Raw genomic sequence first — 12,485 nt, forward strand, 5'->3', positions numbered from 1 at the left:
GTCTTCACTGCTTGTTCAGAACTAATTATAAACACCAAAAGGACGCCTTTTTTCCTCGGGGCTGACCTTGAAGAGTTCATATAGGTCCTCCTCCAAGTCCTTGACGAAGTTGGGGTCTGAAATCTTTGGAAGAATCAAATCTTTTATCTCCTGAGAGAATGGGACCTTCGCCTGGGGCAACCAGGCCCAGTAAAAAGGATCTGAAAAGAGAACAGACTCAAAGCAAAGCAAGGGCTAGAACTTCCACCCTGGGTGTTCTATCAGGGTCTGTCAAAGAGAAAACTATTCTTCCCTGATACATAACAGAAAACCAACAAAATCCCTCTCCAAGTGCTGCTGACCCTAAGACTGCACAACTAGTAAACACAGGACTCAAAGTCACACCCAGAGCTCTTTTCCAGGTGACACATGACTTCCCACAAACAGGTCTATCTAGATGCAACTACTAGCTGGACTTTCAGATGACCCTGAAAACAAAGGCTGGTGCTACAAAGAGGGCTGGTGACTCCCTACTGGCATTTCTTTTCCTTTACACAGATTTTCAATTAGGATGGGGTATGGAGTACAACCAAGGAAGACTGGACACTGACAGCAATTTATCTGCAGAGACCCAAATAAAACAACTTATGAAAAGATGAGTTTAAAATTGCAACTGGCCATGCAGTGGTGGCACACACCTTTAGTCCCAGCACTAGGGAGGCAGAAGTAGGTGGATCTCTGTGAGTTTGAGGCCATCCAGGGTTGTTACACAGGGAAACCCTGTCTCCAAAAACAACAACAGCAACAGAAAGAATGCAAAGCAGAAATGAGAACTCATTTATACTGACTTATTTATTATTTACTTTGCAGAAATTGGGATGGAACATGCTACACACCCAGCCCATATGCTTCTACTCTTTCATTACCCATATACCTTCACTGGAAATAAATGGTAAAAATTCTAATAGTTTATACGATGGAACAGTTATCATATGTTGCTGGCCATGTGTAAAAAGGCCTGAGGCTAGCTACAGTATTTCATTAATTTTTAGGCTAATCCTACTACAGCAACGAACCAGAGCACAGTCCATTGCTCTTAAACTTACATGCCCTCCAGGAGTCAGGATGCTTCAGTGGGAAAGCTAGCCCATTGTCTATGGCAGCCACCTTGATAACAGGTTCCTTCACCACCACCCAATCTGTGTCCTGCAGAACAAAGAGAGATTTGCTCAGGCCCTTTAAAATAGCAGCAAGAGACAGGCAGTGGTGGCACACGCCTTTACTAATCCCAGCACTAGGAGGCAGAAGCAAGAGGATCTCTGTGAATTCAAAGTTAACCTGGTCTACACAGTTCCAGGACAGTCATGGCTATACAGAGAAACCCTGTCTCATACACACACACACACACACACACACACACACACCCCTCATCTCAGTCCCTCCTTCAGCTTACTTAGATCTAACCTCTACCAGTTTTCATACTGTTTTCCGGTCGTGGCATCTGCTTCATTTACAGTCTGCTCAAGGTTCTCAGGAGTTTCTCCCGCTTAGCCTTCCCGACTCCCGGAGACAGAGGTCTTATTGTGTTGCTCAGGTTGGTCTCCATCTCCTGAGTGCTGGTGTTACAGGTGTGCACTACATACACCGCTAGAGGCCCTGACTCATCATGGGCCATGTACATTTATTTACCCAGAACTTGCCTGAGTCCTTACTAAGAAGGAGAAAATGGCCAGGCGGTGGTGGTGCACGCCTTTGATCCCAGCACAGGAGGCAGAGGCAGGCTGATCTCTGTGAGTTCGAGGCCAGCCTGGTCTACAAGAGCTAGTTCCAGGACAGACTCCAGACTCCAAAAGCTACAGAGAAATCTTGTCTTGAAAAACCAAAAAAAAAAAAAAAGAGAAAATGACAAAAAACAAAGAGAGTTGTAAATCATTCTGAGGTAAAACAGTGAGAAATTGAATAACAGAAGGAAAGAAAAATCTGTATCAGCCAGCCAAGGTCCTTTAAACGTGGACTTTAGTTCAGCTATGACTTCACTGGTAATGATGATAAATACCCATTTTCCAGAGAAAACAGAATCAAGATGACAGGTGGCTGGCTTCTACACAAGGTAGTCATGCCTCAGTGATACAAAAAAATGAAAAGGTCAGAATGGGCAGTAGTGGTGCCTTTAATCCCAGCATTCAGGAGGTAGAAGCAGGCAGATCTCTGTGAGTTCAAGGTCAGCCTGGTTTACAGAGCAAGTTCAAAAACAGCCAGGGCTACAGGGAAAAACTCTGCCTCAAATAAATAAACAAACAACAAAAAGAAAACAAAAGGACAGGAACTGAGTAGAGACTGAGCAGGCTCTGCAGGCTGCACCAGGGACACCATGTCTACTTGGAGCCATGACTTCTCCAATTCTACCAGTGCTCTCACAGAAGCAGGAGTCCTGCATCACAATTTCCTGGTATTGAGGCTGAAGAGACAGCTCAGAGGTTAAGTGCACAGGCTGCTTTCCTGGAGGACATAGGTTTGATTCCCAGTACCCACGTGGTGGCACACAGCCATCTGCAGATCAGATGCACTTTTCTGGCCTCTGTAAGCACCAGCCACACATTAGGTACACAGTCATATATGCAGGCAAAACACTCATATACAGGAAATGAATCTTAAAAGAGGAAAAAAATTAAAGGAAAAAAGGCACTGATGTAGCTTTTTTAGACTTATGTACCCCATGGTTTAAAAGGGTAGGGACTACTGGGCTAGACAATATTAGACAGACCCATTTAATGCAATATTTTTCAGATCTTTACTATGCTCCCGGGCAGTGTGAAGCTCAAAGAATAGAGTATACAGTGTGCTTCAGTTACTCCTCTTCCTGATGCCATCCAATTAATATCACTTAGCAGGATGCTCAGTGTGCTTTAAAAAAACACACTAAAGAAACTACACCAGCGGGGGCTGGAGAGATGGCTCAGAGGGTAAGAGCACTGATGACTGCTCTTCCAGAGGTCCTGAGTTCAATTCCGAGCAACCACATGGTGGCTCACAACCATCTGTAATGAGACCTGGTACCTTCCTTGCCAGCAGTACATTGTATGCTTAATAAATAAATAAATCTTTAAAAAAGAAACTACACCAGGTATTAACTTAAACCTGTGTTTCTCTGACTCTTGTGAACTTTTGTGACCTAAATTTCTATTTTGTGTTTCTACTGTTTAATGATTACTCCACCCCACCCTACTCTTTGAGATACAGACCAACCTCTTACCCGACAGCTAGAACTATCCATTGGACAGTCATATTTAATCAGCCAGTTGTCGTTGCCTCGGTCTGTAAACAGAAACATAAAATAAGTATGAATAATGTATCCAATTTGAGAAATAATCGATAAAGTATTTAGGATACTTGATCTACCTCCAAGATCAACTACAAGGTGGATAAAATATGTAAAAATCCCTGAAAGTCATTAGTGATTTTAATAATATTAAAAAATTTGAGTAAAAATCCCAGTATTCAGGAGGCTAAGGCAGGAGGATCTTAAATTCAAGACCAGCCTATCTTATTTACCACAAGACTGCCTTAGAAGGAAGGAAGAAAAGGAATGAAGGAGGGAAAAAAAGAATCTAAGAGCTGGGACCAGAAAAAAGAGACACAGGGAGGACCCAGCTCTTGTGCCTTTTTTCTCCTATGGTAGCTGCTGATTCGGGAAGAGGTGGTTAGAAGGCTGGGAAGGGGGACAGTACGCTCACTCTTAAGAGAGAAAACTTGCAGCCCATCTTGGAAGCAAGCCAGCTCCAACATCTGAGGCTCAAGTGACCCTAGGCTGCTAGTGACTTAGGCGCTGGCCCTGAATAAAACCGTTATACCCCAAACAGATTTTACACCATCACCCAAAACTTTCCAATAGCTGTATAGTTTTTTATAGAAAGTATCTGGCAACCAGACTCACCAAGTACACAGAGACAAAAACAACACAATAATAACAGAAATCAGAACACTAGAACAACACAGAGCCGCCTAACAAGGGTGATACCTTATGTAAACTTTTTAATGTCCAAGTAAAATATTTAATATCTTCAAGGAGATAAAAAGAAACAGCCAGGAGTGGTAACACATGCCTACAACACCAGCTCTCAGGAGGTGGAGGCAGGAAGATTAGGAGTTCAAGGACAGCCTGGGCTAAGTAAGAGTGTCTCAAAAACAGGGGAAAAAATAAAATTAAAGGCAAGACTAAATATCAGCAGAAATTTTAAAAAGAACCAAGTAGCAATTGAAGAACGGAAAATCACAATCCTGGGAATTAGAACTCAGGCCACATGGGTTGGTGTGTAAGACTTTAGACAATTCTGAAGCCATTTCTGACAATTCCAAACCCTCTCAGCCTCCGTGCCTTAGTGCTTCCCCTCCTCCCCTGGAACCAAGGACCTAACAGCAACACATGCAGGTACTCAGTTCCTGAACAATTACCCATACACGTATGTTTTGACTCAGTCCCCTGGGAAACGGGGTCAAAATGACCTCTTACCTCATCTGATCTGACAATAGCTCTCCAGCCAATTATTGGTATTAGCCCTTTTCAAACAGGCCAGTCATAATGGTCAAGGAACAACCCCTCTCGTTTCTATGGGGCCTTCTCCTTTAAAAGTAGACTGTACCAGCTATTCGAGGTCTCTCGGCTTCCCAAATGCTGAGGGACCCCGTCATGACAGAATTAATAAAATCCTCATGCCTTTGCATCGGCTGTGGTGTATGAGGTGGTCTCTGGGGGTGACTCCTTTTTGGTTTGGACACTAGAGTCCAACAGGTGGAACACATCTTTAGTCCCAGCACTTGGGTGACCTTTTCTAGTCCCAGCCTTGTCTACATAGCAAGTTCCAGGACAGTGGGGCTAGAAGGTGAGATCTTGTCTCAAAAATGTCAACAACAACAGAAAAAAAAAAAAGAAAAAAAGAGGAATATGAGGAGGGTCACTCAGGAGGCTGAGGCAGAGGCAGAAAGATTACCAGCTCACATCAACTGTAAGTCTGGGGTACGCTACGAAAAGGTCACCCAAGTATACACACACACAAAACAACAATAAAATTGGTCAAGATGAAAATAACTGAGTCTGATAAGCCTTTCTTTCTTGGGGTCCAGACTGGGTTTCTCTGCATAGCACTGGTTGTTCTGGAATTCGCTCTGTAGACCAGGCTGGCCTTGAACTCACAGAGATCTGCCTGCCTCTGCCTTCTGTGTGCTGAGATTAAAGGTGTGTGCCACCAGCTCACAGTGGTAAGCGTATTTTTTAAAAATGGACACAATTACAGCTGGGCGGTGGTGGCACACGCCTTTAGTCCCAGGTAGGAGGATCTCTGTGAGTTTGAGGCCAGCCTGGTCTACCAAAGCTAGTTCCAGGATAGGCACCAAAGCTACAGAGAAACCTTGTTTCAAAAACAACAACAACAACAAAAATAATAAAATAATGGATACAATTATGAATAAAATATCCTTGCAGGTGAGCAAAGTATACTTGTAGCTGGATAAGGTGTCACAAGCCTAAAATCTTGATATTAGTGAGGATTGAGGCAGGAAGATTGAACATTCATGGTCAGGATGTCTCAAAAGAAAAAAAAGAGGAGAAAGAAATGAATGGGGGAGTAAGGAAGAAAAGGAGGCAAAGAAGAAGTGGCGAAGAGGAGAATGAGGAACCAATAATATTGGATAATTCTGCAATCTGAGGAAAAGTTAATGGTTTTACAAAGTTTCATATCTACCTAGTATTTTTCCCCTTTAGCAATTCTGAAACTTTCTGTGTTGTTTAGGATTAAACAAATAAGTAAATTTATTGTAATTTTTCTGGATTTATAGAACTATAAGTAGTTGTAATAGGAGCCTAGTCTGTCTGTATCAGGAATGGAATTATAAATCAAACAGAAAGAAGGCTAAAATAAACTTGTGTCTGAATATGAACTCATATTCTCACAGCTGTAAACATACTCTCTTCCAGTAAGAGAACATTGGAGAAATGGCAGATTCCAACTTGAGACTAGAAGATCTTGTGCCAGAAATTAAGGAAGTGCTTATACAAAAGTACAGGAGCACTGGCCAAATTAGAGACAATTTGAGCATCAAAATAAATATGGACATAAAGTGAGTAAATAAATAAAAATTATGTGGTTGGGTGGTGTCACCTTTAGTCCCAGCCCTCTGATGGAGAGGTAGACCTCTGTGAGTTTGGGGTCAGCCTGGTGTACAGAATGCTAGGACAGCCACAGCTACATAAAGAGATTATCTCAACACACAAACAAGAACAAGTCTGGCCGGGTGGTGGTGGCACACACCTTTAATCTCAGCACTCGGAAGGCAGGTGGATATCTGTGAGTTCGAGACCAGCCTGGTCTACAGAGAGAGTTCCAGACCGGCTCCATAGCTACTGAGAAACCTTGTCTTGAAAAACAGCAACAACAAAAAGAACAAATTTGTGTCTTCATACCACTGCTGTGACAAACAACTTGGGAAAGAAATCAGCTTTTGAAGAGTAAACATTTTGTCTGGCTTGTGGTTTCAGCCCAGTTGGCCAACCCTGAAGCCTCTGGGTCTGAGGGAAGCAGAGCACAGGGAGGATACGGCAAAGGAGGATGATGGTCAGGGGTCAAACAGAAAAAGAAGGGACCAGGACACCAAGATCCCTTACTTCAAGGGCATGACACCAGTGACCTGAACTGTCTACTAGGTTCTATCTTCTACTACCTATGGAAAGAGATAGTTCCACAGTAAGTACTGATACAGTATACAACAGAGAAAATCCCAGAGGCAGTCAAGTCACCAAAACAGCATCAATAATGTGGTGCTATGTGCTTCCTGATGCTGCTCTAAGAACATAATACTGCTTCTGTGACACTCCTGCCGAAACATGTTAACTTAAGCTAATCATGAGGAAACACACCAAGATGAACAGCGGTCTAAAACACACAAGCCAAAGAATCACTAGCCTTCCGAATTACATTCTTCCAAAAGGGCGATGCCATGCAGACTGAAACCGTGCTAGCCTGAAGGAAGAATAAGAAGAGATAACAACTAGAAATAACTAGTGCAGCAAGTCCTGTGTATGGCCCACCACTGGCCTCCAACTGATACATAGCCAAGGAGTTCCCCTCACCTCTACCTTCTTAGTGCTGAAAATACAGTCCTATGCTACATGGCGAAGATTCAGAACTTTATTTCACGGTGAAGACATAAAGAAACCAAATGAATTCAGTGTACAGATCAGATAATAGCACTCCTAAATGTGTATAACTGTACTATTGTTATATAAAAGAATATTCTTGCATTTAGGAAATACTTAGGGATGAAGATGCAACATAACTTTAACTTAAGATGGTCGAAGAAAAAAAAATATATATGGGGTATGGTACAGGTGGGCAGCAGTAAGATAGCTCAGGAGGTAAGCGTGCCTGCCACCTAAATTCAACTCCAGTACCCACAATCTAGAAAGTGAGAACCAACTCCTAAAACTGTCCTCGAACCTCCACACATGTGCCATGGTACACGACTCCCCCAATCCCAGAAATAAATCAATGTAATAAAAATTGTTAATGACCATTAAAGAAAACTCTCATATGGGGACAGAGATTAGTAGAGCAGACACTCTGCCACTGACCTATAAACTGTGCTTCCAACCCCACAGGAATCCCAGCACTTGGGATTCAGAGGCAGTCAAATCTCTGAGTGTGAGACCAGCTTGGTCTACACAGCAAGCTCTAGACCAGCCAAAGCTGCATGGAGAGACACACTGAGTCTCAAAAAGTTTGTTTGGTTTCCAAGATGAGGTTTCTTTCTCTCTAGGCCTGACTGTTTGGAACTTGCCCTGTAGACCCGCTTACCTCTGCTGGGATTAAAGACATGTGCCACCATGCCCAGCTTTAAAAAGTTTTTCTTTTAACTTTATTTCAAAATCAGGCAAGGGTCATAGCACACATATGGAGGTCAGAGGACAATCTGCAGGAGTCAATTCTTACATTTAACACACAGGTCCTGGGAATAAACTCAGGCTGTCACAGCAGCAAGTGTCTTTATCCACTGAGCCATCTTGCTGGCCCAGAAATTACTTTATTTTTTTGAGACAGCATCCTATCTCACCCATGCTAGTCTTGAACTTGCAATTTTCCTGCTTCAGCCTTCCAAGTGCTAGGATTAGAGGCTGTACCACTATACCCAGCACCACAGGAATTTTTAAATTTTATTCTTATAGGACTTCAACTGACCTAAAATTATGACAAAATAAAGTTTATTAAAAATTCAAACCTGAGCCAGGCAGTGGTGGTGCATGCTTTTAAACCCAGCACTCGGGAGGCAGAGGCAGGCGGATTTCTGAGTTCGAGGCCAGCCTGGTCCACAAGAGCTAGTTCCAGGACAGGCTCCAAAGCTAGAGAAACCCTGTCTTGAAAAACCAAAAAAATAAAAAAATAAAAAAAATTCAAACCTGAGCCTGGTGGTAGTAGCAGACAACTTTAATCCCAGTGGAAGTAGGCCACTGTGAATTCAAGGCCACACAGAGAAACTCCACTCAGAAAAAACAAAGAAACAAAAAAACCTTAAACCTGAATTTTATGAAGTCTTTAGACCGAGCATCAATCTGAAAGAAACATGAGGAACGGCGTAGACTCAATCTGTCAATATGAAGATTCTACCCAGTTGCTTCAACAGATTAAAAATGGGAGGTTGGTGGGACTTTTCCAAAATTAAAAGTACTATGGGATGCATTAACCAAATGTAGCATGTGGACCTTATTTAGATCACTTTAACTGATGAACTTAGGTGAGGTACAATGGTGCACACCTTTAGTTCCAGCACTCAGGAGGAAGAGGCAGGCAGATCTCTGAGTTTGAGGCTTGTGAGACCCTCTTTTAAAATGAAATAAAAACTACTTTTTCCATGAGACAATTTGGGTAATAAGACACTTAAACAGTGTTATATAAGACACTGTCCAGTAATTTTATTTAAAACATCATAGCATAGTAACTATACAGAGACAAAGATCAGCCTATTATTTGTTTATTTATTTGGTTTTTCAAAATAGGGTTTCTATGTAACACTGACTGTCCTGGAACTCAGTCTGTAGAACAGGCTGGCCTTGAACTCAGAGATCTGTCTGTCCCTGCCTCCCAGATTCTGGGATTCAAGGCGGGTGCCACTATACCCAGCCTATGCCTGGTTTTCTAATTTCAGCATTGCATACATTGTGTTCTGGCTTCCTTTTTCACTTTAATTATTCCTCAAAAGAATGGGAACAGCAGAGTCCAGTCCTGTCAGACAAGGTCTAACAGATACACACACACAGAGAACTCTCTTCTCCTAACACTTGCTTCTCACTGTACATAAGACATTTTCCAGGACGATGAGATAGGAACCCACAGACTTCTAGAAAAAATAGATCCTGAAAAAAATAGGTAACAATCAAAGTACAGTCCCCCCTTAACCAAAAGGGTGTGTTCCAAGACTCCCAGCCTGAAGCCAGGCTGCCAAACTGGGAAGACTGTCTTCCTATCCCCCTCACATACATACTTTCACTTAATGGAAATACCTCACGCTTTCTTCGGGCTGTCCCAATTATGAGTGTTGTATTTAGGACCTACTATTCAGCAAAATGAGTGATTCTTATGGCAACAGCTGAGGGACTAGCTAAGATCACTAAAACTTGACAGACAGGTCATTCTGCAGTGCAGATATACTGGACAAAGGGATGAGTCACATCCTGGGTGAGACAGTGAGAAACTTTAAGCTACTCAGAGTGGAAATTTTTTTAGTTATATAAAACTTATGCATTATTTATTTCTGAACCTTCCCATTTAATATTTCACATCAGTTAACCACAGATAACAGAAACAACAGAAAGCAAACTATGAATAAAAAAATACTATAAAATAAAGTTAGTAACCAAGCAACAGCAAATAGAAAACTAGAAAGCTGGGCACAGGAGCTCATCATGCATGCATTCCAGAAATGCAGAAATAGTGCAATGAGTTCTAGACTAGACTGAGCTACATAATAAGTTCCAGAACAGCCTGGGCTACAAGGTCTCTCCACACACACAAATGCCTGCCCTTGTCTCTCCAACCTCCCCCACTTCCCACATGGCAAAAAAAGGAAGATAGAAAATTTTCAAAATTGTATAACCAATGAATAAAAGAAGAAATCACAATAGCAACTAAGAAAAGCATAAGAGACAATGGAAACAAATATACACATTACCAAAATGTGCAGGGGAGATTGGAGAAATGACTCAGCAGTTAAGAGCACTGCTTGCTCTTCCAGAGGTCCTGGGTTCAATTCCCAGCACCCACATGGTGGCTCACAACTATTTGTAATGAGATCTGGTGCCCTTTTGTGGAAGAGACCTGGTCAGTTATCCTCATCAGCTTAGACCATGAAAACCAATATGGACAAGTTCAACAGAACCGCCATATACAGACTGTTCATGCATTCTTTAGCATTGCCAGGGCATAAATTCCATTCATTTTCATTTCAAAATGTACAGGACATAACAGCACACTGTTTAGTGATAGATTTATAGCTATAAATGTTTACACTGCAAACTGAGAAAACTTACAAATCAACATCTTCACCTTATATCTTGTAGAAGTAGAAAGAAGAACAAAGTGAAGCAAAAGCCACTAGACGGAAGGGTGTAACACTGGAGCAGAAGCACACTGAACAGAGGATCAACAAAAAACAGAAAGAATGACACCAAATGCTACTTTTTAAGACCATCAGTTACCCGTGGTGGCACATGCCTTTAGGCACAGCACTCGGGTGACAGATGCAGAGGACCTTGGTGATATTGAGACCAGCCACATAGAGACTTATAGAACAGCAGAGTCACATGGTAAAACCCTGTCTCAAAAACCCAAATCACACAAGCAAACATCAACAAAAAAGACAAGCCATTAGCTAGATGAAATAAGACCAAAAAAAAAAGGCTCAAAAATGAAAACACAAATATTATCAACAATTCTATAAAAATAAAAAGAACTTGACACTAAAAACAATTTTATGACATTAATGACCTAGATGATATGGAGAAAGTCCTAGACACACAAAACCTACCATGATTAAGCCACAAAGAATCAGAAAATCTCCTAAGGAGATTGATTAGTAATCAAAAATTCCCTGCTACATGTTGATTTGGTCAGATCTAATGAATTCAAGTTCACCAGTATATTTAAGAGAAAAAAATTTCCAGGTGTCATGGCCCATCTAATCCCACCACTTGGCAACACAGAGGCAGGTGGATCTCTGTGAGTTCAAGGCCAGCCTATTCTATACAGAGAGTCTGAGGACAGCCAAGGATTCATAGAAAAACCTTGTTTGTTTGTTTGTTTTAAAAAAAACCCACAAAAGAAAAGCAATGATCCAAGAATCTTTTTCTAAAGGTCATAAAAAGATAATACTGCCTTATTCAATCTCTAAGAATAACTAGGAATCAAGAATGAACGTACTTTCAGTGTTTTTGAAAAGCCAGGTAACTACCTCTAATAACTTGTCCTCTCTATCTGGACAAAATTTAACCCAGAAAATTGGTTTGCCAGATCCTCTTTAAATAGGCATACCCATTCGAACACAGAAAACCACCATTCTCACAAGGTTCCTACAGACTCTGGTTCCGACAGACCTCCAGGCCCCCTCAATCCTCAGGAGTCTGGCGCGAAGCATAGGAGCACCCCTGGCTGCTCACCAGTGTTGCGGATGATGTAGTCCAGCACCACCAACCGCTCAAACTGCAACAGTAGTTGTCGATTGGTGTTCTCAGGGAGAGGCTCTGCTTCAAAACGTCGCAGCCAATAGTCTGCATCTTTGTAGCCTTCAACAAAGAGTTGGAATGACCCGACCTGCATCCGAATGGAAGGAACAAAATCATTTCTGTAGAGGACAAATTAAAGACCCCAGGAGAAAGCCAGAGATCCACAAAGGCCCTGTGGAGTTCACATCAAAGGAAAGGAACGTTTCTACAATTATCATGCCTTAATTTTCTTGTAAGTACAGGAGAAAGGGAGTGGGAGAGATTCATCCATCCAAGTTGAAGAAGCCTATCCAAATGGTCTAGACTCTAGAGGAATAAAATGAAGACTGTTAGGTCTACATTCCCTGGAGAGCTATTTCCAACCCTGAGATATCTGACAGAAGTGAGAAAGACAAGAGCCTCAGGGCAGGTCATTCACATGCCCAATTCAAGCCAGTATATACCTGTTTCCCACTCTTATGTGATTATGCCACCACAGACCATCAACTCTGTTAAGTCACACAGGGACAATCTATACCTTTGGTGGTAGCCCGATGCGGTTAAACCGCTGCCCAACTTTTGGCACTTTTTCTAGTGCAAGCCGCTTGCCCCTGGACTTTACTCGGTCAATGGCACTGTAGTTGAAGGTTTCGCTGGCCAGGTATACTACCTACAACGAAAAGAGAAAAGTTATTTAGGTTAGAGTTAAGTTTAAGAAAAAAGACCACCGTGGCAGAGAACAGCTGAATGAACAGTAATACAG

At 42.1% G+C, this 12,485-nt stretch overlaps 1 protein-coding gene across 1 annotated transcript in view; it reads right to left on the bottom strand.

The window, feature by feature from the left end:
• Positions 1-12,485, bottom strand: part of Pi4k2a (phosphatidylinositol 4-kinase type 2 alpha) — a 32,423-nt gene that overhangs the window by 7,242 nt on the left and 12,696 nt on the right. Inside the window, exons 3-7 of the mRNA XM_085693949.2 lie at positions 12,261-12,392; positions 11,678-11,831; positions 3,233-3,294; positions 1,086-1,185; positions 67-200 (exon numbers count right to left, since the gene is read on the bottom strand). Of these exons, the coding sequence (XP_085550075.1) occupies positions 67-200; positions 1,086-1,185; positions 3,233-3,294; positions 11,678-11,831; positions 12,261-12,392 (582 nt within the window). The remainder of the gene's footprint in view (positions 1-66; positions 201-1,085; positions 1,186-3,232; positions 3,295-11,677; positions 11,832-12,260; positions 12,393-12,485) is intronic.

Source organism: Myodes glareolus, chromosome 7 (genome assembly GCF_982192425.1).
Source record: "Myodes glareolus chromosome 7, mMyoGla1.1, whole genome shotgun sequence".
NCBI lineage: Eukaryota > Metazoa > Chordata > Mammalia > Rodentia > Cricetidae > Myodes > Myodes glareolus.